At 36.9% G+C, this 27414-nt stretch overlaps 1 protein-coding gene across 4 annotated transcripts in view; it reads left to right on the top strand.

Annotated features, from left to right (window-relative positions):
- Positions 1–27414, top strand: part of EYS (eyes shut homolog) — a 789226-nt gene that overhangs the window by 537210 nt on the left and 224602 nt on the right. For all 4 annotated transcript variants that reach the window (XM_038131819.1, XM_038131820.1, XM_038131818.1 and 1 more), the window contains one exon: positions 2702–2852. In XM_038131819.1, coding sequence (XP_037987747.1) covers positions 2702–2852 — 151 coding nt within the window. The remainder of the gene's footprint in view (positions 1–2701; positions 2853–27414) is intronic.

The following is a 27414-nucleotide window of genomic DNA, read 5'->3' as shown; positions in this document are numbered from 1 at the left end:
CTGTTTAGACAGAATTCATCTTCAGGTTATAATTAATAGGCCAGTACTTAATCACTACATTTGTGTGATTACAAATGAGGAAACTGTGAACTATTACTGCTGGCTTGGACTGAGGCACAATTACTGGTAGCTTACCCAGCAAAAGTGCTTGAGAGTTGCTGTATGCATTTCCACTTCTATAATTATGCAAAAAGCCCTGTCATCTTACTTGACCTTTAAAGCACCCAATGTGCTGATTGTAGAAAAAGTATTTTAAAAGCCTGATGGAAATTTCATAGAGTGCATATATGACCCAGTGATTGTATCATCAGCAAATGCTAAACAATGGTTTAAAGTCATTATTCTAATTTGGCCAGACCCTGCTAGATTCAATCAAACACAATCAGGGGTGCATGGCTGACATTCTAACAAGCTTAGGGCAAAGGCAGCTCATGCTTTGAATTGTATTAACTTGTTTTCTGAAACCAAATACTGGGAATTATTTTCGAAATATTCTTTAAAATATGCGCACAAAAATACTCTTACATATCAATCATATAAACTATTAAGGACAAGCTAAAAAATATGTCTAAAGCTAATGTGGAAAGAACAACATCAATATGGTGTTTGTGTGATAGAAGTACAAACACAGTCATGTAACTAGTTACAGTGTTAACTTTTGGAAACGTAGAAGAAATAGTAATCAAGAGAAAAACAGAAGTTATTTGAGTAGCTGTACTTCGCTTAGCACATCAGCCAAAAAGAAAAGCCTGGCAGTTCCTCCCTAACCCTCTTCGAATCCATCTTAGGAATTACTCTGCATTAAAACAAGTCTGATTTTAAATATTTCTGTAATATTGCTATTTTGTTATTATGTTTTTATTAAAGATTGCAATATCATTTTTTCAGGAAGAGAAGTAATTTTAGATATTTACAAAATCATAATTTTTTTTGTTTCAAGTCTCACTGCCACTCTTTTCTGTAGAATGACATATCCAAGATGTCATACTGGGTTCAAACAGTAGTAAAAATTTCTTGACCATTTCAAATGGAGCTACAGAGAATGATTGTGCCAGTTGCACACATAATCAGCAAACTCCCTTTGTAAGTCATTAATGAAAATGGTGTGTTACAGAACCTTGTGTGTGTTCTTAGATATACAGCCATCATATAATATCCAAAAAACATGGTAGGAAAAACATTTCTTTTCTTGATTCTAGATGCATTTGGCTTCTTTTTTGCCTTCATGTTAGCTACTATCAAGTTCAAAAAAATTGAGGAGTGAACAAAAAAATCCCCTGAATCAATCCATTAGGACACTAGTTTTCAGTCCACAGAATCAAAACCCAATTTATTTCTCTTACATATTTTTGATTTTAGCAGCAAACCAAAATTTTTTTATTCTTCACCTGAAGTTATTTGCCATAGGATGAACAAGCCATATTACACGCACAAATATTTACAGGCATTTCTGTAAATACCTATAACTATGTTTGCATATTGTTCTGAAAATATCTCAGAACAGAATTACATGGAAAACATAGAGAACTGTTTGCAAATGTTACTAATGTTAGCTCCCCACTATGTCTGTTAAAAACACAGAGAGGACTTTATGAAATATGTGAGAATCTATATATTACCGTATGACAAAATATAATTAAGAAATTTTAATGCTCTTTTTTTGTAAGAATTTTCAGAAGCTCTTTTCACATTGTCAGAAATAAACTGAATTCATACAATACCTACTGCATCCTACCCAAATTGCTTTTATAGAGTTGTTGGTTTGTGATTTTGGGGGGTTTTTGTTTTGTTTTTTTTAGGGGGTTTTTGTATGTGCTATTTTCACATAGATTTTTTTTTTTTTTTGTGACACCCATATTACAAAGACACTTGGATAGCTTTAAATAGAGAGCTGATAGAACTCTGATTTGTTTCATGTACAGAGAGAAGGCTAGACTAAAAGAAATTCCCCCATGAGAGACTGGTTTAGTTCTGATATTTCTTCATTGTGCTTTCTCACGTGAAGATAAAATGATTGCTGCCAGCTGGTTATTGGAATGCAAATGACCTTTACATCATTTAAAAAATTGAAAGAAACCAAATTGTTTGCTTGGTACCTTCTGTTTGTTGTTGCCAATTTATGCACATTGTTAGCAGCAACATTTTTAAGAGGGCATGTGAGTGAGGGAGGGAAATGGGAATGTATATATTCATTTCAGGGCCTAATATTACTGACTTCAGCTTTAGGAATGATGCTTTTGAAGATAAGTAATACAGATCATTATCGTACCTCTGTACTTTCTAAAATGCAACTTGTTTTAAATTGCTTTTGTGATTTGTGTGTGTGTGATGAGAAAGAGGGATATTTAAAATATTTCAGTTCAATTGATGTGTTTTTTTGCAAATTAAGAAGTCTTCTTGTTATTATTCAAAATTTTCTAATGCTTTTTATTCATTCATTTATGTGCTTTGGCTTTTTTAGCAATTAAACTGCCCAGATTTACAATATGGCTTCATTTTAATAGAATTTCGAATCCCAAAGACAAGTCAACTAACTGCTTGTTAAACAGCTTCTTTTACATTTATAGTTCCATAATACAAAACAGCTATTTACTTGATTTTCTTTCCTTGTTGGTTTAGTAACAGCCTAATTAATTTGTCAGATAGGCAGTAATGCAAACAATATATGGTGGTAAAATGTGCCTATTTCTGAATTTTGCAGGCAAGGCATGGTACCATGTGAAGCAGAAATGTCAATCCTGAAGTTATCTTCAAATACAAGAATAACTAGAAATTTCTGGTCCAGTTCTTACTGGCTGGAAACAGGATCCATATTTGTTGGTGGTTTGCCTCATCCATATGCAGCAAAACAGGTATTTATAATTATTGATTTTTATTTAAAATTTGAATTATTTTAGAAGTGGCATGTTGAATATAATATAACTGAAGATATTTAAACCATGCAAAAAATAAAAATTACAGCTTTTTGAGAGTTACATCTAAGGGATGAATACTGTCCCTTGCAGAGTATTGCTCATGTGTGGGACTTTGGTAAGTGAACAAAAAGGGCATTATGGTCTAAAGTTATTATCTAAAATCCTGTTTCTCTTGAGTAGGCAGAGTGAAGGAAAAAATATGATCAAATTTAGAGGAGGTACCTGTTATGTCAGGTGCTAGCTCTGTGAGGATGTGAAAAGTATAACTGCAATGGTTTCCAAAACAAAGGAGGCTCTGTTTGCATCCTGTGCTGGCTCACACAGGTGTATGTAAAAACAGACCTGGCAAGAGAAAGCTAACCTGTGAAACTGCATTAGTGAATGAGAGACAGCACAGGAGCTTGAATTTGTGGTCTGTATGCAGCTTGGGTAACCACGTATGCAGGCATAAGAAGTACTGTGCAGTGGGGCTTGTATAGAATTAGGGAAGAAGACTACCCACAGGGTCATGCAGAGAGTTGGAGACTTACTCAGTTGTTCTTATGGAGAATTTTGGGGAAGAGTAGTTACAATAACAGATACACATCACTTATGTGATTTCCAGTGGGTTTTTTTTTCCAAAGCAGGATGAGTGTGGTAAGAAATTTCTATTCCAGTTTATGACACTCAAACTCTTCTAACTCATGCTAACACAGATCAAAGCCAAAGGCCCTGTAATTCATTTGAGACTGGCACCATACACCCAGTACACACTTAAGGCAGCTTCCAGCAGCATGGCCCCTGTGCAACACAGCTCCCAGTGCAGCTGGTTCAGCCTTCTACATCTTGTTAGGTGTCTGAGTAGGAGTGCACCTCAGCATCTAAGGGGCTATTGTTAGAGTTATGTACAAATTTTTAAATTATATTTTTGACATTAGGTGCCGGTGACCTCTTTAGTTACATAGCTCCAAGTTGGTCTCTGTCTTTTGCTTATCCAAAGCCAACCTGTGCTGCTATCTGGACTATTTAACTTTCTTGTCTCATTCTCAAATGTGCTTCCAGAATGTAAAACTGTTCACCATTACATAATAAAGAGTATCTTTTGAGTGTTTGTGTTTTCCACGTCGTGAAATAAACTGTTAGTACTGAGATGGTGAACCGCGAGTCTCATTTATCCAAACAGGGATCTTTGGATTGGTGTCACCCTATAACTGGAGCAAAGTTAGACTGCAGGTGTTTTGTTTCCCCAGTGCACTGTAAAAACTGGGCCCATGTAGTATAGTTTTCATTTTTTAAGCCATACTTTAGGGTAGGCATCACCCTCTGCAGTTGATTTAACCTTTTTATTTCTGTTCCATTCTTCAGTAAGTGAAGGTCATCTTAACATGAGGCAAATAGAGTAATTTCAAGCACCAGCATGTTTTTGATACTGCTACTGTAGTCTAGCATTTCTAGATTGCTTTCAACTTATAATAAATTGCACAATAATCAATGATGTGACAAGACTGTTGAAATCCAGCTTAAAAGTTCTTGTGAATAAGTGCTTTTTAGGTTGTAAAGTATTTCACAAAAAGTGTACTTCTAATGACATTAAAAAACATATCAAGTAGTATTCATAGTACTCACAACTTGTCCCTTAATTCAAATGTTCATACACAAACTATACTTTTGTCTGGAATATTTTATCCTCAGTTGTACATAGAATTTTATTTATTGCAAAAATGTATCCATACCAATGAGATATATAAAAAATTATATTTTCAATGTTTGAATGACCTTTCTTCTAGAAGCTAAGAAATTTTTGGAGGATACCCCAAAGAATTTATAGTGAAGGCTTAGAGAAGTTCAATTCATGTAGTGTATTTTGGAGTGGATAAACAAGCAATTTGTTTGAGAGATATAGTAATAATGTGTATATGAGACTGAATTTTGAGATGAAAATAGCTCTTTACTAGCTAAAGGGCAGTAAAATCCAGAAAAACAAGTTTACAGTAGAGAAATTCAAATAGAAATTAAACACAATTGTTTACAGGTAATTTATTGCTAAAAATTTTGCCTGCATGTGTTGGATATCAGCATGGGCTTTCGTTGTTTTAGAATGTTGCAGTTTAATTCTATTCTTAATGCAGGATTAATAGGTGAGATGTTGTGGTTCATGATTGTTATCTAAATTAGGTAACAAATGTGGGATATGTACAAGTGCTCAAGCTGGTGATACTTAACCTCTATTATTACTTGGAAAGCATATAGCTTTCCCAAAAAGTGCTCTCAGTTGCCTCTCTAGTTTTCCACTGCAGCTTTCTTTCTGTTTGAGATGACCTCAGCCTTTATTTCACCTAATTTTTTGTATATTTGTGATTTTTGTATTCACTTTGATCTTAGTATCTCATTTTTCTTTTTTTATATTTTTCTAGCTTCAGGGAAGTTCGATTTTCCTTGGCTTCATTGTCAAAGTCTGTAGGGTCCAGGACAAATATAGTCTATAAAGGCTGGGTTTTTTTCCCTTTTGTCAGGGAATGGAGAACTGCCTGTCCAAGTACTCTTTATGTGGGCTTTTCAACCCCAGCAGTAGGAAACCACTCCAGAAAGTTTCTTTTCCATCAGTTTAGACCCAGGCAGTCAGGCTTCTATTGTAAAATGTTCCACATCCCTGAAACAGTACAGGTCTGTTTCTGACCTTCATCCTGCAGTTTGCTTCAAGGGAGATTTCTGCTCCAGCTGAGACTCAGCTTTTTCTGACAAGTGCTCTGATCACTCTTGGAGTCAAGTTTGATAATGACCCTTGTGATACCTGCAGTATTCACCTAATAATACATTGTCTTGTTTTAGCTCCTTCTCTCATAGGACTAGTTCATTCTGCTGTTCACTCTGGCTCTCCTACCTTCCAATATTGTGGAAGTTGCAGAGAACAGTGACTTCAGACCCTAGACTCCTTCAGTTTCTGACTAACAGGAACTTTTAGCTGTCAGCACCAGAAACTGTTGACATGGGAGTTGTGTATTACTGGAATTGGCTCATGTTAAATGATTCATTTCTAGGATAGATTCATCTACATTTCATTTTGATTGAAGTTTGAGATGACCAATAAAACCCTCAGGGTAAAATATTGTCTCCTCTGATGATTTCCTATACATTTTCCTAATCAGCTCTGAAATGTCTATGCATTCTTTCCACATATTTCTTCTTGTTTTCTGTATGTTTATTATTTAGTATTTCTTAGATTCAGAGTGCACTTAGCACTCTGTAAGGCAAGGTGCAACAATTCTGATTTCTCTCGTTTCTGCCACAGTCTCTTCAGGAGATCAGAGCCTTACCCTCAAGCAGTGATGCATTTAAAAGAATATCTGTGACATCTGGGGAAGCAATGCCATAATACTCAATAGATTTCTTCACTATTCAGAAGATCTCAGACCTCCCAGATCTCAGTCCTAGTGTCTGTGATTGGTGGTGAGAAGCACTAGAGCAAGATAAAGTTATGGACTACTTAAGTAAACCAGACATATAAAGCACCATGGATTCAGAGAGACACTTAGAAGCATGCACCCCTGGCTGATGTTATCACTAGGCCACTCTCCATTCCCTCTGAAAGCCTAGAGCAATCAGAGAAAGCCCCTGATGACAGTGGAAAAAGACAAATGTGATGTTATGTTCTTCTTAAAAAAGGAAGATGGGTAACCATGAGCCAGTCAGGTCAATAGCACCACCATGTTCCTGATACTAATATAGAAACAAATGAAGGACAAGCACATCCTTAGGAGCAACCAGCATGGATTTACCAAAGGGAAACTCTGCCTGACCAGTATGCTTACATTCCCTGTTGAGAAGACTGGCTCTGGGGGAAAGGGGAGGGATAATCCTTATTTCATTTACCAGACAGCTTCACTCCTAAATCTGTCTACTACCTCTGAGTGGCACAGGAGGATGGAAAATGGGGGTTATAGTCAGAATATAACCGTTTGTCTCTGCCACTTCATTCTCCTACACATCTACAATTCTCTTAGCTAGCCACAGTCCAAAGATGGAAAAAGTATTTGGCATAGTATGAATTCTGGAGGATCTGAAGATGTAGATAGAAATCAAGGTAACAGATACATGCACTGAAACACCTTAAATGAATTCACCCAAGTTCAAGTACTGCAAACTCTTTCATGCACAGCAAGAAATTGTTTTTATGACTCTGTAAACTGTCCTTTGCAAAGTTTAGTGGAGCCATCTGACAGCCTAGGAAGCCATTGCTGAGCAGTCAGAATGAAAGCTAAACTCTAAATATCTGGCTGGCAGACATCTTGTCCAGCTGCCTTACCACAGTGAATAAAATCCTCTTTAGTTCTGTGCCAGCTTAGTTTATTACTTATTTTTGTATTCTGTCCTATTTCTTTGATAAAGAATATGATGGGAATAGCTCAGACTTGCTGCAGGTAAATGGCAAAATAAATTGAACAGTTAAATAGCATCATCTTTTTAAAACATTGGGGTTTTAAAGCTGTTTATGATCACTGTTTTTTAAGACATTAAAATCAACAGAAAAGGAAGAGAAACCAAATTACACACAGAAATAAACCTTTCTAATCAGAAATTGAGAAAAGGTATTGTTTCTGAAATCTCAAGACATGTTTCAGAATAATTATTTTCATGCTAGTTTTAGTATTGTTAATTGTTTGCAATGGCTTTTTCTCTGCAGAGAAGACTGGTACACTCAAAGGGAAATTAAATATTGTTTTCAAATATCTACAGCAGTAGCAGTTGATTGCAGTAATACTGTTGTTTCTGCTCCTGTAATTGTTCCAGTAATATATATTTCTAGACTTAATAGTATTTCAGTATTGAGAATGTGAAATGTCATTATATCTTCATATTCCTTTTCAACTCAAGACGTTCTCTGTAATTAAACCTTGCAAGTATTGAAACAGGGAAGTTTCAGAAGGAAAGGAAGCTTCTGTACCAGGAGAGCAATCCTCTAAATAAAGATAAAAGATTAAGGGGAAGGTGTGCAAATACATATGTGGGCATCAGTATGTTACCAATGGGGAAATGGAAACAGATAATTGAGTGATGTGCTCAGGATCATAGTATGTTAATGTTGAAGGTGAGGTGGAAATCATGATATATGTAAAGACTCATACACAGTAGTCTAGCAGGCTTGTACTTCAAATACAAATGTGTAAAATACACTATGCATATGTAAGAACACATATTGTTTTTCTAAGAAAAAGAGATGATGTGATATCACAATCATATGTACTGCCCAGTTTTAAGATATGCTCAGGTATATACATATGTAGATAAAATGGTTTTTAGCATTTTAATAACCAACTGTTAAAACATACAAATGACGTTCTTTCTATTTTAATAATTCATCCACAGAATTCAGTGGCATTGAGTGAAGAAATGGACAATGTGAAACAGGTGTTACAAAATACAGAATCAGACCCTTAATTTAGAATGATCCAAAAGCAATTTGCTCTATGTTACAGCTGCTGTGCTTCCATAGACTAACACAACAGTAACCCCTCTGTAACTGTCTAGTTAGAAACAGTTTATGATCCATTTCCCGTGCCAGAGCATTGCAAAGCAGTGGGAGAATTTAGTACAATCTGTGCACAGTGCTTTAGATTTGATTATCTGGCATTCACCTTATCTGATAAATCTTGGGCTCTGACAGCAGCTTTCATGCTATAATTTATAATAATATAACATGTACATGATTCCTTAGCATCCTGCTACAGTAATCGTTGGATGTGAGCAAATTACAGCAGCCCTGACCCAATTAATGCTCCCTGGGCTGCAGTGTTCAGCCTGAGAAGATTCTGGGGAAGCCAACAAAGGAAAGAACATCCAATCTGTCACAGGATTGCAAGGCATACTAGGCTGCCTTGTTACATGGCTGCAACTGTTACATGGCTGCAACTGTTTGCTATAGCGGTGTAAGAAAGAATGGGGAGTTTGTAACCTCAGAGGGGCAGATCTTGAATGTCCATACATTTCCTGTTGTTCCACAGCATATATGAAATTTCCATATTTAACTATTAAAAAGCATATGTTTTTAAAACTTTTTTTAGGCAAAGTGGTTATAAGTTTTTGGGGTTTTTTTCATTAGATCATAAATCTGCCTAGGAATTATCCAAAGAATATTTCATATTTTATATAATTTAAAGAATTACCTGATCCATCAGTTTAAGATCTAGCTCATGATAGGCCAGCATTGCCAAGCATTAGTCTTCCCTCTAGATATAGTGAAATATAGGTGTTTAGTTTGTAGTAGCTATGCAGTAGAGTTTAAGGTTCTGCTGTGGTACAGAAAATTAAAATGAACGGTGTTGACTCTTTTATCCAGAATCTCATTGTGATTTTAGTGCTACATTTCTGAAATTGTGAGTTGTTCCTGTTTGCATCAATTCCAGGATCTGTATTTTTCAAAAAATGGGATGAAATTTTTTGTCCTTATATTTATGCCGCTCCCTTTTAAACTGACTTTCCCTACACACATAATACATCTTCTAAGTCTGCTCTCTTGTCAGGTTTGAGATTTACAATATTCAGAAAGGCTCTTTCAGGGTGTTTGTTGATTTGAAATGCATTTTGCATCCTGAGGAGAATCTGACTTCTTTTTGAATCTTGGCATGACAGCCTTAGATCCTCACATGTATTTACTTTCTCATGTCCTACTTAGGACAGAGCTTTGACTCTGTCTTTGCATCACTTGAATGTTTACCTTAATTAAGAGCACCACTTACTGTTACTCAAGATACTTTAAATATTTATGCACTTTTATATACTAAATAAATATTTGTCATATCATCAAAAATATTTCTACATATCAATGTTTCATTGGTACTATCACATATTCTGCTATTTGTTCTTCTTTAGATTGGTAAGTCATGGTAAGGCTCTGTTCTTATATAATTAAGCATTACTCTGAAGTCAGGGGCCCTGTCTCTTGACTATAGAGATATTTTGCCTGTTCTGAATAGTTTGTTTTGATCAGCACGTGTTTTTGCATCAGTACTTCTTACATTGCCAGATAATTTGTGAATGTGTTTAACAGCATAAGACTCAGTGGGCAATATTTATTGCATCAAACCAGTGTGAAAACTCAACTGGTATTGATATTTTTTGTCTTTTCATTTATTGAGTTTGTTCACCACCCACCTAAGAAATCCCCTTCCTGTATTTCCCACAATTACTCATTTTCTTGAAGAACTTTTGCTTGGGAACAATGTCAAAATGTCTTTGGAAATTAGCTTGGCTCAGTTTTTGGGTGACCCTGTTATACAGGACCACTGATGTGTTCAAGAGATATTAGTAACCAGGGAAGCATAACTTCCTTAAACAAAATTTTAGATTCTTTATGTGGTATAATACTATATTTTTGCTACTTACATTTTTCAATACAGCACTCAGGAATTTTCTTCTGAATGTAGATTTGCTGGGTTTAATTTTGCTTCAATCATTTTGGCCTTTCATAGTCCCTTTTGAAATTCCAGTGTCATATTTGCCACTTTTCTCTATAATGTTATCAAAAATAATTTAAAAGTTATATAACATTTTTGTACAATTTCAGGCTTCCTAGTTTTCACATATTAGAAAGTTTTGATGGACATAGAACAACCTCCCCAGGAAGATGGTAGAATCTCTGTCCCTGGAGGCTTTCAATATGTGATTGGACAGGGTGTTAGATAATCTCATCTAAACTCCCTTTCGCATGAAAGGTTGGACCAGATATCTTGTGAGATTCCTTCCAGCCCAGGATTTTTTTGATTTTATGGCTTAAGTACTTTTTTCAGCCAAAATTAAAATATATCCCAGAACATTTTAATATATGCATAAGAGTAGATTTCATTTACTAGATATTACCCTTTTAAACCTTCACCCATATTTTGGCCAGAAAAGTGTTGACTAATAGTCTTCTTTATTCTGGCACTTTGACAATCAATATCTCTTTTTTGCTTTTTTTTTAAAGTCATGCTTGATTTTTTTCTACTTGATCGCATGCAGTTACTGAACTCTATAGAGGTGTTCTTCTGTAACCTGCAAGCATTTTCCCTTTGAGCTTTCTATTTCTTTATATCCTTAATAACCTTGTCCTGATGCAGTTAAACCTTCTGGTGGCTTTTTCAGTGTGATTTCCTCCCAGGAGAACACAGAGGTTGAGTATGTTATAGTCAGGGTTTTTTTAATGTTTTGGGGTTTTTTTAGTTATTATATTTTGAAATATTGAAACATATTATTTGCCTAGAATTATATCTTTCATAGTTTCTCTAGTGGCTCCAAGAAACCATTATTTACAGCATCTAAAAATGTAGTCCCTTCAGCATATTTTGTCATGATTTCTTACCAGACTGCTTGGAGTAATTAAACTCTCTTATTACTGTCTTTCTGCCTTACCCCTTCTAACCTGCTATAGTATTTAACAAATACTATCATCACCTTGGTGATATATAATATAGCTCTAATATAATATTTTTCATTTTGCATGAAATTTTAGTGCAAAATGATTAGTGAGAGTTTGTATATATTTGTTTGACTACTTTTATTATATTACCTTTTTCTAGTGCAGCCTACACCTTTCTTGATTTTTACTCTTGCATCATAACATCCCTGTGTTTATATTTCTACCATCAAGATTTTTATAATATTCTTACTGTTTTACTACTTTTTTTCCTTTTTTAGGACTCAGGTATTTTTCCATAGGCAGTTACTTTTCTTTTGAAAACAAATAATGATTTTGGGGTTTGGCAGAGAGAGAGAGATTTTTACACAAATGTTCATATTACAATTTCTGTAACATATTTAGTTCCGTCATGTATATTTTGAATGGGATTTTTTTTTTAAGTTTTTTGCAGGTAAGGAGAAAAATGTCATGAAATTACATTAGTAAATCAGTTTTTTTCTAATTTCAATATACTGCAATTATGTCTTCTATATAATGGTAATAGACAGTCTTGCCTAATCCATTAATCAAAAAATAAATATATATGAGACTTCAGATACTTTGCTGAAAGTATCCAATGCTGCCCTGTAGGTTTCTTTGTTACTAGTGTGCCAGTAGGCTTTACATCTAGAAATGTGTTCTTGCGAGGTCTTCAAGGCTAAACAATATAGAGAAGTGATACCATCAAGGGAAAGCTAAAACATTATTGTAATAGTGTATTGCTGTCTTGTGTTATTCTTTTCAAGTCAATCTGTGTTGAAAAGGCTGCAGAAGATGATCTTGGATGCTGCAGTATTTGAGATATTAACTTATAGGAAAAAGGTGTGCACAGGGAGCATTGTAGTGAAGAGTGACACATGTTATGTGTTTTTTTCTAATTAGGTTATTCAGTATGCTTATAGTCATTTTATGGATTTGTTAATTCTTTTTCTTATTACTGGGTATGTTAATGTAAGTGTTTTGGATAATTCATTACCGATTTATCTACCTGAAAGAAGTTTGAATTCTTGCTGACAATCATTATTACTACTGCGTGATTCTTAAACAAGAACAGTTTTACACATCACAGAAATCTTGAATTTTGCTAGTTATTGTAAAATCTAAACATAGACTATTAATCAAAATGTACAATAAATGTTTCTAGTATAACTAATAAATTCCAAATTTATAATATTCAAAATATAGAATGGGAGGCATAAAAGTAAGTATAAATATTTTCAATACTATTTCCTGAATGCTTCTCAATAAATCTATATTGAAAAGTTATGTTAATTTGGGTGATTTTATTAGTTATAGGTTGCATTTCATATTTTATTAGGAAGATATTAAGAGAAGTATTTTTGAAGTTTATAATATCAGACTTATTTATTGTGAAAAATGTATATGTCTCCAGCTGTATGCTGTGATATTTTTACTGCTTCTATTTTAAATTTCACTAGAGTTCGTTTAGCAAAGTAAGAATTTCACTTATGCAATGTATTTCACTTATGCACTTATGCATGTATTTAATATTATGTATTATATAGTGCCAATACTGATATTATATTAATAAAATGTGTATTAAACTTTTCATTAAAGTCTCCTAACACCATAACAAAATAAATTCCAATGAAAAAGAAGGAAATATCCTTCACTGTGTTAAGTCCACAGACCAGAAAGTATTGCTGGTGAGAAATCAAGGTTTTTTTCCTCACTGATTATCTTCTGCATCAAATTAAAGGAGACACTTAAGGTTATAAATATTGAATCACTTTGACAAGGCTGTGCTTCAAAAAAGTGCAAAAATCTTATTAATAGCAGTATCTCTACATAAAAAAAAAGCATTTGCATTCCACACATATAATATATCAGTGGTCCACAATGTAAACTGACTACTATAACCAAGATTAAAAATGTAATTCACTCTCATTAGATAATGCTAAAATGCCAATATCATTATACTTATTACAGATCTACAAATCACTCAAACTGGTGATATTACAGCTACACTATATTCTTGCAGAAAAGAAACCAGTGAACTTTAAGCAGTTCATGGCCCGGGGCCATCTGTGTAACAGGCCTTGGCTAAGAGCAGCTACTCTGGATCATTAAGAGCAATGAGTTTGTGCTCCAAAACTCAGCAGAATCACTATACTGAGCCAAATAGATTATTTCTGTTTCTTGTTTATATGAAATTTTGATATGCATGGCTTTAACTGAAGCTAGAAGCTCTTTTATGCAGATAGAAGCTCTTTTATGCAGATAGAACTAACCAGAGCTCTGTGTGCATGGGAAAATCAAATTCCTGAAGATTCTGAGTCTGAAAGAAAGGAAAAAAAATAATTGCAAATCTTTTGCTGATCTCAAATGATGATAGTTGTGCCACTGTCTCACTGAAATCCCCTCAGAATTTGGCTTTATGGAAGTACTTTTCTCAAAAGCATTTTAATTTTTTCATCATTTCAGTGCCTGAACTCAGACTTGTGTGTACTAAATGCTTGAAGCTAACCACGTAGCAACCTCAGCAAATTAGAAGACTGATACCAAGGGATCACTGAAAACTTCTCTGTCTTGTTCTCTTGAGATAATTTCTAGAAAACATATGGGGCAGAGGGATGTAAACAAACTCTGTATTTGGAGAATTTAATTAGAGATTTGAATTCAGATTTTTGTTTAGTATGGAAGAAATATTTCCTTTTCTTTTTGACTGGTATTTCCTATAGAGGGAAATAAGAGTTTGGGAAACAGAAGATAAATTAAAGGACAATAGTATAATGTAATTCAATTTCTAAAGGCAACTTGTGGGCATGTTCAGATAAAATAGATATACTGTAAAAAAATCTCTTTGATAAAAAGTGCATGTCATGTATTCTTGTGTGATACCAGAAGTTTTTTCTATTCCAGTATGGTTAGGGAGTCTGTTCAAGCTGTTCCTCTCAGTCAACATTTATAACACAAGAATGTCTGCAACCACTTACAACGTACTGCACTGAGATTAAATGCTCAACAACAAACAAATACCGGAACATTCCGCCCCAGGAGCTTTTTTATCTTAAAAAAACACTCTTCTGGGAAGTGAGTGAGAGTTGCTTTCCCTCTCCCCCGGTAATGATGTGAATGGGTATGGAATAACATTAGGGTCCTGGCCATGCTCCTCCACAGCTACTGCAAAAACCAACCCTGTTCTGGCCGAAACTAGGACACCATAAAACCAGCATTCAGGAATGGAAGGTCCCTAAGACCAGAAGGAACTCTGGAGCAAGGAATACTTAACACTGCCAGAGTCACCATCCCTGGAGGTGTTTAAAAAAAGACTGGATGTGGCGCTTAATGCCATGGTTTAATTCATACGGTGGCATTAGGTCATAGGTTGGACTTGATCTCAAAAGTCTGTTGCAACCTAGTTAATTCTGTGATTTCGTGAGAAGGATTGGTTAGGGATCCCTTAAACAAACTGGTCATATGTAAGTCTCTGAGGTTTAATGGGTTGCACCCAGGAGTGCTGAGAAAACTGTCTGATACCATTGCGAAGTCACTGCTAATTATCTTTGAATGGTCATGGTAACTAGGAGAGGTTCCTGAAGACTGGAAGAGAACCAGTATTTTTGAGAAGGGCAAGAAGGAAGATCTGCAAAACTATAGGTTAGACAACTCACTTCAGCCACTGGGAAGGTGATGCAGCAAATCCTCCTGGGAACAATTTCCAAACATATGAAGGTCAAGAAAGTGACTAGAAGTCATCGACATGGATTTAAAAGAGGAAATCACACTTGACCAGCCCCACAGTCTTTGCAGTTAGGTAACTAGCTTGGTGGACATGGGGGAGCAGTAGATGCTGTCTACAACTTCAGCAAAATTTTTGACACTGTCTCCTATGACATCATCATAGGAAAAACTGACGAAGTACAGGTGTATATAAAAGTTAACAGTGAGGTAGATTAAAAAAAGTCTGAATGACCAGGCTTGGAGTGTTGTGATCAGTGATGCAAAGTCTAATTGGAGATCAGTAACTAGTGAGGTGCCTCAGAATTTACTACTGGGTCCAATACTGTTCAACTTCTTCATTAGTGACCTGGATGATGGAACAGAATGCACCCTCAGCAAGATTTAAAGATTTATTCAAAACTGAAAAGTGGCTAATTCTCCAGAGAGCTGTGCTGCCATCCAGAGGAACCTCAACAGACTAGAGAAATGGACTGACAAAAATCTCATGAACTTCAAAAAGGGGTATTGCAAAGTCTTGCAACTGAGGAATTATAATCCCATGTGCAAGCAGATTGTGGTGTCAGCTGACTGGAGCACAGCTTGGCAAAGGATAACCTTGGATTTCTGGTGGGCAGCAAGCTGTCTGTTAGCCAATTAGGCATCCTCACAGTGCATGGGTGGGGATTCATCCTCTCTATTCAGTACTGGTGAGCTTGTATCTGAATTAATGGGACCCATTCTGTACCTGTCCAGTAAAAGAAACATCTGGACTTACTGCAGCATCTCCAGTTGAGAGAATTATTATCAAGGGGTTGGAACCTCTGTCATATAAGAAAAGACTGAAAGAACTGTGACACTTCTTTTGAGTTTTTAATGCCTGCCTGTCATATCATCCCAGGCCTTTTGCTCATCATCTCTCACAGGGACTCTATGCAAAAGTACCCTGACTTTTTCAGAAAAAAAATGCTGTTTCAGTGATATGCAAAGCTATGATTTGATGATATACAAAGATATTATTCTGTTTCTCTGGAGAATATTTCCTTATTTTGAAGAACATTTTTAAAAGGGATAGCATTGTTTTGAATTTGCATGCAAGTTGCTTTTATGAATTTGAAAGTTCAAATCCAGGTGATCATTTGTCTTGGAACAATATTGGCAGGCCTGCAAGATCAGTTTTTGTCTTTCATCTGTGAGTACTTTAATTTTCCCATAGCTGCCAGGTTGATCAGATGTTATGGTCTTCAGTTTTTGGTTGATGTTGCCACTTCATTATTCCACAGTTTCTGCACATTACCACATGTTTCTGGCAACAGCTACAGCCCATTTTTATTAGCAAAACATATCCTTGATACCTTATCTTGATGTGTGCACTGATATGGCAGTTGTCCTGGGATAAAACTCTCAGTGTCTTTTTGATGCTTTCTCTGACAGCTGTGGTTCCCTTAGTTACATTAACTATTTGTGTCTTCTTCCTATTCAGTGTGAAAAATCCAGCGTAGTTACAGACATTTGGGATGACTCCTTCTGCTGAGTATGTTCAGCCTTTTTCATCCAACACCTTCTCATGTTCCCAAATTTCCTGATTTTCCTGGAAATGTGGTAGTGTGTATGTGCATAAGACCTTCTCAGGAAGCATGTCAGGTACTTCACCTTTGTTTGCCTATCTTTCATATCCAGTCTGGAAGCTCTTTTTCAAAAGGTGATTGTTACCTTGAAATTGGCAGCAGTCAGCATTGTGGGATGGGCAGCACATTCAAGCAGGCTGCTACACAGGATCTGTAGTGTTTGATGGAGCTATGCCTTCACATTGATGTCTTAAAAGTTGATGGAATTAAAAAGGAATATACCTTTGAGAGTTGCAGGTGTAGGTTTATGACCTGATGTTATACAAACAACAAAAATAAATAATTGCTCTTTTTCTGGAAGTAACGGATCTCAACAGATGGCATCATCTGTGAGGTTGGCATTCCATTAATTTCTCTGTGTGACTCTTTGAGATCCTTTTTGAAAGTTTCAGCAGGTCTGGTTGTTGATAAGTAAGAAGTAAGGCTTGAGCAGGTAGCAGACAACTTTCATGAGCCCTTAGAGGATGTGTTTGGTATCAGTCCATTCCAGTAAAGCTTAAAGCTTAAACTACAGTGAAGTGACATAATGCAGCAATGATCTTCAGTGCTTGCATCCCAGACATCTGTGATCTGAACACTTTGAGCTCCTTCCAGACACTGACTTGAACATTGCACTGTTTCCAAGCAGAGTCCCAACAGTTGGACAGAAAGGCAGTAATCATGCATTGAATAAGTGCACTCTGGAATCTTCTGTAAGAAGCTTGATGGCAGACTATCTGCGGGTACTGAAAATGTATATAGGCACACTTTCTTCCTAAAAAAAGGGTTTCACATATAAATTTTGTGTGGTTTATTGGTCTTGTTTACCGCTTCCTTTCAGTCTCTTTTCCGAGGTAGAATTTTATCTAAGGGTCATTAATAGTGGCCACTACACTTCCTATAGGTAATGAAGACGAACAAAGAAGAGCTAGGATTTAAGGTAGCTGTACCAACAGATACCAGGTCATGGCCTCTAATCATCCTCTGTAGTTCTTGAGGTGATACAACCTGCTGGTGTAAACTTAAAGGCTTTGTGCAAAAGCAGTTACTTCCATGTATTCTAGGCAGGACCTTTTCAGCTTCAGGAAAAACTAGACATTTGACAAGGCAGTCATGTATTTGAGAGCATGTATGTACTAGTCAGGCAACTAATGCAGTGAATACCCAAATAACCCTTTCAACCAACTCTTCTCTAGATTTGTCAATCAGTCTTTCATTCTGTATTTGGTAACTGTAGGTTCATTTCTTGAAGACTGGTTCTTTACGCTATTGATGAGACTGCACAAATATTGCCTTGAGTTTCTTCATGCAGAAGCTAAACACACAGCTAAAATCAAGAGCTGATCTTCCTTAACTATCAATTTACTCATCTGTTAAGTTGGTTTTTTGATAAAGGTAAATTTTGAGGCATCAGCTGTAGCAATCTAACCACAATACTCAATCTAATTGAAAAAAAGCATGCTATGCAAAATTCTTATCACATTTTAATAGATAAAAACTGATCTGAATATTCATCTGTTCCTATTTTATGTATGTGTGATTTTTCTCAAACTTTTTTCAGCAGCAGAGAGGTTTATGCCACAAAGATGAAGCTTTGGGTGTATAACTTCATCCTATTAAAATGCAAATTTATGAGTTTCTCTTCAGAAAAAAAAAAAACCTAAGACAATTTGTGGCTAAATCCCATTGAAAATTACTTTTACCAATTAAACTTCTGTTCTTTGGATGGGTAGTGAAGCAAATTGTTGCCATTTCTGATAAATACAAACTCAGTTACCAAAAACATCCATGTTGCTATGAGGTACACTAAGGTAGTTTATTTAATTTTCCATAACCATGTAGTGCCTGCTGAATTGATAACAATGAAAAAAATCTTTGCTCTCACAGTAGTTTTTTTACAGCATTCTGGTACAGTATCCTAGATTTTTATTTCTTACCTCTATCACCATTTTTACCAGCGTTTGTATGACTTTGCATCTCTCTAACCTCTTTACTGGCAATTGTGTTTTCATGCACTGACTCACAGTAAGCATTGCATCAACTACACTATAGTGTGTCTGTGAAAATTAGTGTGATAAATGCAATGTGTCAATATGTATTAATTCTCCCTACTGGATCTGGCTTTGATGCAGCTAATTTTCTCCACAGCAGCTTATATGGTGCTGTGTTCTAGACTGGTGACCCAAGCAGTGTTGCTAATATAGGGATGATTTGGCTGTTGCTGAACACTGTTTACACAGCATCAATTCCTTCTGTTCCTTGCACTTACCCCTCAGTGAATAGAGAGGGTGTGGTCAAGAGCCCAGGAAGAGACACAGCTGAGACAGCTGATCCTGGTGACCAAAAGGATATCCCATACCATAGAACATCACACTCAGTGATAAAATGGGAAGAAGTTTTTCCAAAGTAGCTGTTGCTCAGGGACTGGCTGGGCACCTGCCTGCTGGTGGTGATTGCTTTTGGATCAGTTTTTTCTTCATTTGCTAAACTGTCTTAATGACAACTCACCAGTTTGCTCACTTTTTCCCTTCTTCTCCCTATCATCCTGATGAAGGGTGGGAGCAGGAGAGTGGAGGGATCTTATCTTCCAGATGGGCTCCACCCACTATATTCCCTCAACTGCACTGCCACCTCAGAGGGATGTCTGTGGCTAATTTGTGTCGTGCTCACAAAGAATCACACACAGTATTTTCTTTTATACTTCTGTTAGATGTCATTGATAATTTGTAGGCCTGACTATTCAGTGTGCTAAAGGTATTTCCAGAAGTGAGAGCACTGCCTGACTAGCCGGTAAAGAACCATTCCTTTTGCAAGGAACTAACAACCTCTTACTGAAGAAATACTAGGACAGCCAGCAGAAAGTCCTCTTTACATATTTTATATGACAATAGTCATATGAGGTTATACAACTTTCCTAATCATTGAGTGAAAAGAATGTTGAAATCTGGGGTTTTCTTTTGGAATTTTAACACAAGGATGCATAAATACCCTCACAGTTGGTAGCCTCTTGATCTGACATAAATTGCAGGAAGTTATCTGGGTATATTCTGCATGGTTTTCTTTAACCAAAGACCAGAAGTCTCCAAAATAAGTAACATCCCAAGTTTTGGTAGAATAGTCGAGAAACTAGAAGATTTAATGTCTTCATAATAAAAGCTTAGAATGAAGTCAGACAAAGTAGAAGAAAAATGACTAGGCAAGCATCACCCACCCACCATTATCTTGCAGGTGGGTTTTTAGTCTCTCACTTACTTTGTGAAATTTAGTGAATTTGCATCTTCTTTGATCCTATTTTCTTCTTTATTATCTCTGAGCCCAGATTCTGTGCTCTTTTCTCCTAAGAGTAGTTTCAGTTTCTCTGCTGAAGCTGCAGTCTGCTAGTTTCCTGTGATGCCTATTGTCTCCCATCTGGGTTGTGACCCAGAAACTTTTTGGTTTTTTTTAATCAGAGCCCACTCTTTGGCTCATTATGGAAACCCATCTTATTTTATCCTTCTAACAGAGCAATTTTTATGCTTAAGGGACCATAATGCTAATTTCAAATAGCAGCAAATGAAATATGCAGCCTATTACAAAATCACACTGATACACAATTGTCTAGGAAAACCCTGACCCTAGAAGTTTTAGCACTCTTTTTCCAGTGTTAATAAGACAAAGGATTTTGGTGATAGCTGCAGTATTTGTGACTTAGTCCTGTTCTTCATTTGTAGTCTGTCACTTCCTTCCTCCACGTGTTTGAAACTTGTGTAAGGGCCAGCTCAGTTTGAGTTTTTGACAAGTTTTATTTAATCTTTATGCTTTCTACTTCAAACATATATTGTATTCTTTATACTTTCTATTTCCTACATATATTATATTCTTTCTGTTTCCTTGTGTGTGGGTTTCTGTGTATTCATTATTCCCAGTACCCTCTTCCAGTAGGTGACTGCCAGACACTCATGTAATTTTAATTAAGGAAATTTCACACCTTCCATCTTTAGATGTTTTTAGTTCTTTATCTGATCTCTTTAATTTTGTGGGTTTTCTTTCCAAAAAAGAAAACCACCACTGAAGATGTAGTTTTGTCTAGACTCTGTTTAAATTATGGCGATTTCTGTTTGCTCCTTCCAGAGTTAATCTGGGTGATTAGTGTTTCTGTAGTGTCCTTGACATTTATCAATCTACAGTGTAAGGTTTGTGGGGTGGTTTTTGTTGTTTTTTGGTTTTTTTTTTCAGGCTGAGTGTTTAGTTGATGAGTAAAAAAGACTTTTTTTTTGTTGTTGTTGAGGAATAGAGACTACCAAATTCAAAAGCATTTGATTTCCTGTTATGCATTCTAAGTTAGTCTCACAGTTATGTGATTTTGCCTAGAATCTACTCTAATAATATCAGCAATCTCTCTCTACATTCATTCTCAGTACAGGATCTCCCATTCTCATTGATCTTCTATGTAGCAGTTTCCATTATTTCAGTAACAATAAATTGACTTTGTGTTTCTTGACAGCTTTGACATTTTGCTGTGTTGTTTCATTCCTTTTCCCAATAGCAAACAATGTAGCAGAGGCAGATTTTATAGAAAACTGCAGTAAATGGAGGCCATTCCTGATCCCTGGCAAATAAGCCCTTCAGTGCTGTTTGCTTAATGGCTTCACTCTAAACTAAGCATCTGAATGTAGCTATTGGGCATGCAGGGAACATCTCAGCCTGAGCAGTGGTCAAACAACACATTTGCCAAGCCAGCAGGAAATGCACTCTGCTCTGAAGGTAGAGGCTGACAAAGCTGCTGTAATATAAAGAGTCATTATTAAGAGAAGAACATGATGATCACATTGTAAATTTGTGATTCTTGGTGTGCAACACAAAAAAAAAGAGCAGAACAAAGGAACTGGCAGCTGTTCTACATTGGAAATGCAACTATTATTTTGTGCTTTTTCACCTAAATGAAATGAGATTTGGAAAGGAAAGAATAGAGTAGGAGGAAGAATCATTTAATGAAATGGAACTGTGGGAAACATTAGCACAAAATCTTTAATTCCCAACTTTATTATTATTAATGGTAATTTTTTGAATGCAAAAATGCGTAAAGATTAGTTACTCTATTGATGCCTGTCTCTGTCTTCCATGGTTTAAAAATCTCTCTTTACCTGGATCTCACTTTTTGTAAATCTCACTCACTCACTTTACTGAGTGAGATTACAAATTTCTGAGAACCATATATAGAAATACAGCAAGCTGTTTTTTTCTGTGGATAATAGTAACAGAAAAGAGTTATTTGTGATTGTGTCACATCTCATTCTACAGATTCTTATATCAGGTTACAGAATGCTTTACAAAAAATTGTTTACAGCATGGGCTGAATAGTATGGGAAGAAAGTAAGAGAGGTAAAATTAAAACAAAGGACATATACAGAATGTATTTAAAAAGCAACACAAGTTAATTATAACATGAAATGCCAATGTATACCTGAAATAGGAATATCCTGACTATTCACATAAGCTAATGATCTTTGGCATTAGTGAGCCCAGAGGTAAGCCAGATCGGAAAAATAACTGATTTTGTCTTACAATCAGTTTGTGAAAATGAAAATTGCTTCCCATTCTACGATCCTATTGTCCATCTTGTATGTCCATACAGCAGAGTATGTTTGAATTCTTTAATGGGTTTGGAGGAGAGGGATTTTGATTATCCAGATGTTTAGTTAAAAGAGATTCCTGGTTTACAGCATAAATGAGTGCATGAATGCAAACCTCTGTGTCACTGTGTGTGTGAGCATGCACATGTGCATGTGTGTGTGTATTCATATATGAAAGTTTATTCATTATGGCCACTAAAATTCTAATAGCCAAATCATCATGTGGAAAGTCTTTCACTAGCATGAACGAAAAAATATCTGAGATCATCAAGTGTGGTAGTGGGGATTTGAAGATGTTTGGTCTCTTCCTGCCTGTGGCAGTTTACAGATGTCTGGGGTTGTTTGTCCCATGTCTTGCCATGGCAGATAAAATAATTCCACATTTTTCCCTGTCTATCCTCAAAAATCCTGCCCCTTTGTCTAGAGAATTCCCTGTCAGTTATGATTTTTCCTTTCTGCTATTGGTCTGTGTCTTTACTGCTTCAGGTTGTTTACAGTTGGCTAGATAGACTCCTCCTGGGTTTCCACACCCCTCCTGCATAAAAGCCACTGTTTTCTTCTTTGTCCCACTCTCTTCCACTGCCCCCTCTTCGGGCTGCACGGCACCCGTGCCCCACCAACACCCCTGCTGCACAGCTGGCACCACTCTCTGCTGCGACAAAGAAGAACACCCGTGCAGCATCAGCTGCCCCACTCCTGCCGGCACCCTGCCAGCACCCACCCAGCCACGGCTCCTGCGGAGAGAGAGAGATCACTCATACGGCCCCTGGTGTGGGGGGAGAGACTGCCACCGCTGCCACTGCCCGCGGGTGTTGCGTCATCTGCCTCACTCTGGCACTGTTCCCATAGCAGGAAAGAATAACCCCTGTACCACGCTGCCGATTCCAAGCAGCGCCACCCCGGCACCGCTTCTGCGCGGGAAAGAAATAAAGCAGCTTGCAGAAGCAAGCAGAGAGTCCTGCCTTTTTTCCTTTACCTCAATCCTTTGGCGTTGGGTCCACGTTTATCAGCCACCTCTGGCGGTTTATGAATCCAGTCAGTGGCCAAACTGCTACCCTCCCTGCCAGCAGCTGAGGCAGGAGGCCCGATCACCTCCTGCCACCGGGATGCAATGTCAATCAGGCATCCTGTGATTTGTACACTTTTACAGCAAAGAGTACGTAGATTTCTTATAGTAATGAACCAGGAGGTCCTGGTGGAGAGCATGAGCCAGCAATGTGCCCTGGCAGCAAAGGAGGCTAATGGTATCCTTAGCTGCATTAGGAGAAGCACTGCTGGCATGTTGAGGGAGGGGATCTCTATCCTGTGCTCAGTCCTGGTAAGGCTACATATGGAGTGCTGTGTCCAGTTCTAGGCACCTCAATACAAGAGAAACATGGAGCTACAGGAGAGACACCAGCCACATGGCCACAAAGTTGGTTAGGGAACTGGAACATTTCTCCTGTTAGAAAAGGCTGAGAGAGCCAGGACTGCTCCAGCCTGGAGAAAGCTCTGGAGAAAAACTCACCAATATTCTACAAATATCTGAAGAAAGGCTCCAAGAAGGGCTGAGACAGGTTCTTTTCAGCAATGCCAAGTGACAGAACCAGAGGCAATGGGCACAAGACGAAGCACAGGAAGCGTCATTTGAATATTCTACTGTGAGAGTGTCTGAGCACTGGCACAAGTGGCTGTGATTGGTATGGGAGTTTCCATTCTTGGAGATACTCAAAACCTGTCTGGACTTGATTCCAAGCAATTGGCTCTAGGTGACATTTCTTCAGTAGGGATTTGGATGAGGTGACCTACCAAGGGTGCCTTCTAACCTCAGCAATGGTGTGATCTGTTACTGTTCTTTTTCCTTGCATCCTGTATTGGTTGCTACTATGGAGATGTAGGATACAGGTTCAGTATCTGCAGAAGATGGTTCTTTACCCTCACCTAATATTTCTGTTTCTAAGGGAGTTATAGGAGAAGAAACATGAATTATTTCACATGGTCAGATGCACTCTGATGTGGCAGAATAGTGGAAAGGAGGGTTCTGAGTACCATATCTTCATACAGTTATTAATGACACTTGTATCCTCTCTGAGGACTGAATAGAAATTTAAATTATTTTATATTAGTAGGATGCATATTGCATGAAACTTTTTTTTTTTACCTCATTCAAAGGGGTTTTAATAGCATTGACTTTTTTGACTTTTGTAAAGTTTGGTTTTTTTTCAATAAGAAAGAATATACTTAAAAAGGAATGCAAATGCATTGAATCTTTGGAAAGGGAAAGTAGCTGACCTTGTGGTGTTTGTCCTGCATAACAGGCTGAGGTATGTTGACAGTAAATATGAAGGAGGTAAGATTTCATCCTGAGAAAAAAAAACAGGTGAGCATTGAGGCTTAGAGCAATGTTAGGGAGGGAGAGTAGGAAAGTCACTTCCAGAATCTGAGTGATGGAATCAAGTAAAGGAGCAATTTAGAATCTGCCATGCATGTTTAATTATTTTATGTATTTTTATAAGTGAAGAACTTACTTTAAACTTTCAGGTTTTAGAAAATGGTTTGATTTCTCCTCTAGATCATATAGTGCATAATGTAGTTACATGTGAACCTGATCTTTTTGTTTACTATGGTTTTCCTGGGGACTATCAATTCCAAATAAAATTTGTAAATGCTTTAGGCAAAGAGTCTAAGAGCATGAAACTCAGGCCAAGTATGAGGATTTTAGAATTAGGTCTGTCTTTTGCCAAGTATATGAATGGTATACAGGTCAAGGTGGGGAAAAATAAATTTAGAGCTAGAGCAAAAAGAAATGCTGCACAAAAATCAACACCAGTCTTTGGGAGTGCATAGGTGGTACAGTTCAAAGCTCCAGGTAAACACATATTGTCATAAGTCTCTCAGGACTCCATCTCTCAAAATGGAAATTAAAGCTAGATCGAAGAATTAAGTCACCAAATCCAACTGCTTACTGAAAGTGTTTGTTTTTCAGAGATATAAACCACCAGATTATATGTCCGCTTCTCAGCTGTGCCATGGTAAACTGCCATTAATCTAAATCTATGTTAATATGATGAGTTATGGGTACACTTTCATGTTCTACTCTATTTGTCACAAGAGCAGTAACACCTAACTGAAAGAGCAGACAAAAAAGAGTGGTAACCCATCAGTTGTTTCATTAAAAATAATACAATTTTAAATTTTTTAGTTTTAGGTAGAGTTTATTTGGTTTAGAATACGACAATTCATATTGTTTTACTCTAGAAAGGTAATTAAATGCATTTTGGAAGTCTGTGGATTCATCAGCTTCTTGGCACATCGTGGTTAATGTTTTTATGTTATCTGTCTACTGCACATACACGTCTGATCACATAAGTACATGTGTCTAACACCTTTGTAACTTTGGAACGCCCACATGCTCCTAAAATCTTTGTTATGTGTCAGGCAGCTCTCCTGATTACCATGTTTTTAACACTGTAAACCACTTCTCCCCTGGTGCTGATATATGCCTCGTTGGAGTCTCTCAAGTATTTTGGGGAAGTGAAGGTGTGACAGCACTCTGTGGCCACGGGGTGGAGGTTTGCTGGCTAACACACTCTCAGTGGCTGGAGGACACACACAAGAGTGGCCGCCCCTTGATCTCTGCCGAGGCCATCTAGGGTGGCGGTGAGTGCTGCAGCATGGGTGATGCAGCAGGGGTACTGCATGACAAGACTGAGACAAAGGAAACAGGGAAAGATCACTTGCATGAGTTTCCAAGGAAGGTTTATTCCCGAAAGTGGTCAGGAGCAATTGACAAAGAAAATGGGTTTGACTAGCATTTATAAAGAGGGGATGGTACACGGGGTGGATACAACTCTTATCCAATGAGGGGATCTTAGGGGAGGGTCACATCACTTAACCAAAAGTGATTATTCAGGGATGAAGCTTTGCAAACTAATCAACCACTGAAGCTGGGCTAACTGTCACAGAACATTCCAGAACACAAGGGGAGTGCAAGGGATAGGGTAACCGGGATCAACAGGGACATATAAGGGAATGAGGGAAGGAACAGGGAGACTGACACTCTGATGGGCAGACAAGTGGCAGGAAAACTTTGTGGCAAACAACTTAAGACTGAATCATTTGAGGGAACAAAATGGGGTACATGGGAGAAACCATTTTAATCCACTAACATAGAAGGTCTAACTTTTATATTAAAACAACAGCAAAACACCAACTACCACATGAAGGCATTTGTTGAAACCTAAAGTGTGCCAGCTGATAGATATATTCCTTACCTAATGTGTGCAGAATACTGTTATCTTGCAACACCTCTTGTCTTAAAAAATTGTGCTAGGAAAAAAATGTATTTAAGATGTACAAAACTAGACAAACCAGTTGCATATGTTTCTAAAAGGTGTACTGGCATGATATAAGAAAGGCACAAATTATGAAGAAATTTTTCTCTTCTCACCCTTCTTCAGCAGAGAATCTTCAGTTTTCTTAGGAGTCTGACATAATTAGGCCCTTCTGAATATCATATACCATATATATACATTAAAGAAAAGCCTATTTTATGAGAACATTTTCATTTTTATGGGCATATTTTCATTTTGAAGACACCCTTTTTTTTTAGATAAGGTGTTATCTCTTCTGGTCAGAGAGATGTACAACTTCTTGTTAGAACTCCTCCCTTTTTCATAACTCAACATCTATAATTCACTAAGTATTTCACACTGAATCTTACTTTAGAAATAGAATATCCTGACTTGAAAATGACCCATGAGAATCACCAAATCAATCAGCATATAAACACATATGCTCGATACAAACATCTCTTGGGTTAAATGTTTGTAGATTTCAGTGATTGGCTATTGATTGGACAAGAACCAAAACTAGAGAAGCTGACTGACTTGGACTGAAAACTAGTTCATGATGATGGACTCAGAACATCTTTCCCTAAGTGCTGGAACACTGTAATGTGTTAGCATGGTGTTCAACATATGTGACTTCAGTGTCACTCTGCAAAGGTGAAGTGCAGGGAGAGGAATTATTTCCACAGTTTGATAGAGTCTGCACTATTCAAGAAAGGTTAGTCCATTTTCCAAATTTCACTCTACATTTTCTAGTCGTCTCAGGCCAATATATTTTCCATCTTTCTCAGGGACAAGTTGTTGTACCACATTAAACAGAGAGAATTGAGAAAAGATAAATTACAGTAGTCGAATTTATTA

The sequence above is a fragment of the Motacilla alba genome, chromosome 3 (genome assembly GCF_015832195.1).
Source record: "Motacilla alba alba isolate MOTALB_02 chromosome 3, Motacilla_alba_V1.0_pri, whole genome shotgun sequence".
In the NCBI taxonomy this organism is placed as follows: domain Eukaryota; kingdom Metazoa; phylum Chordata; class Aves; order Passeriformes; family Motacillidae; genus Motacilla; species Motacilla alba.
Note: the sequence above shows the minus strand (reverse complement) of the source record. Positions and strands in the feature narration are given on the sequence as shown.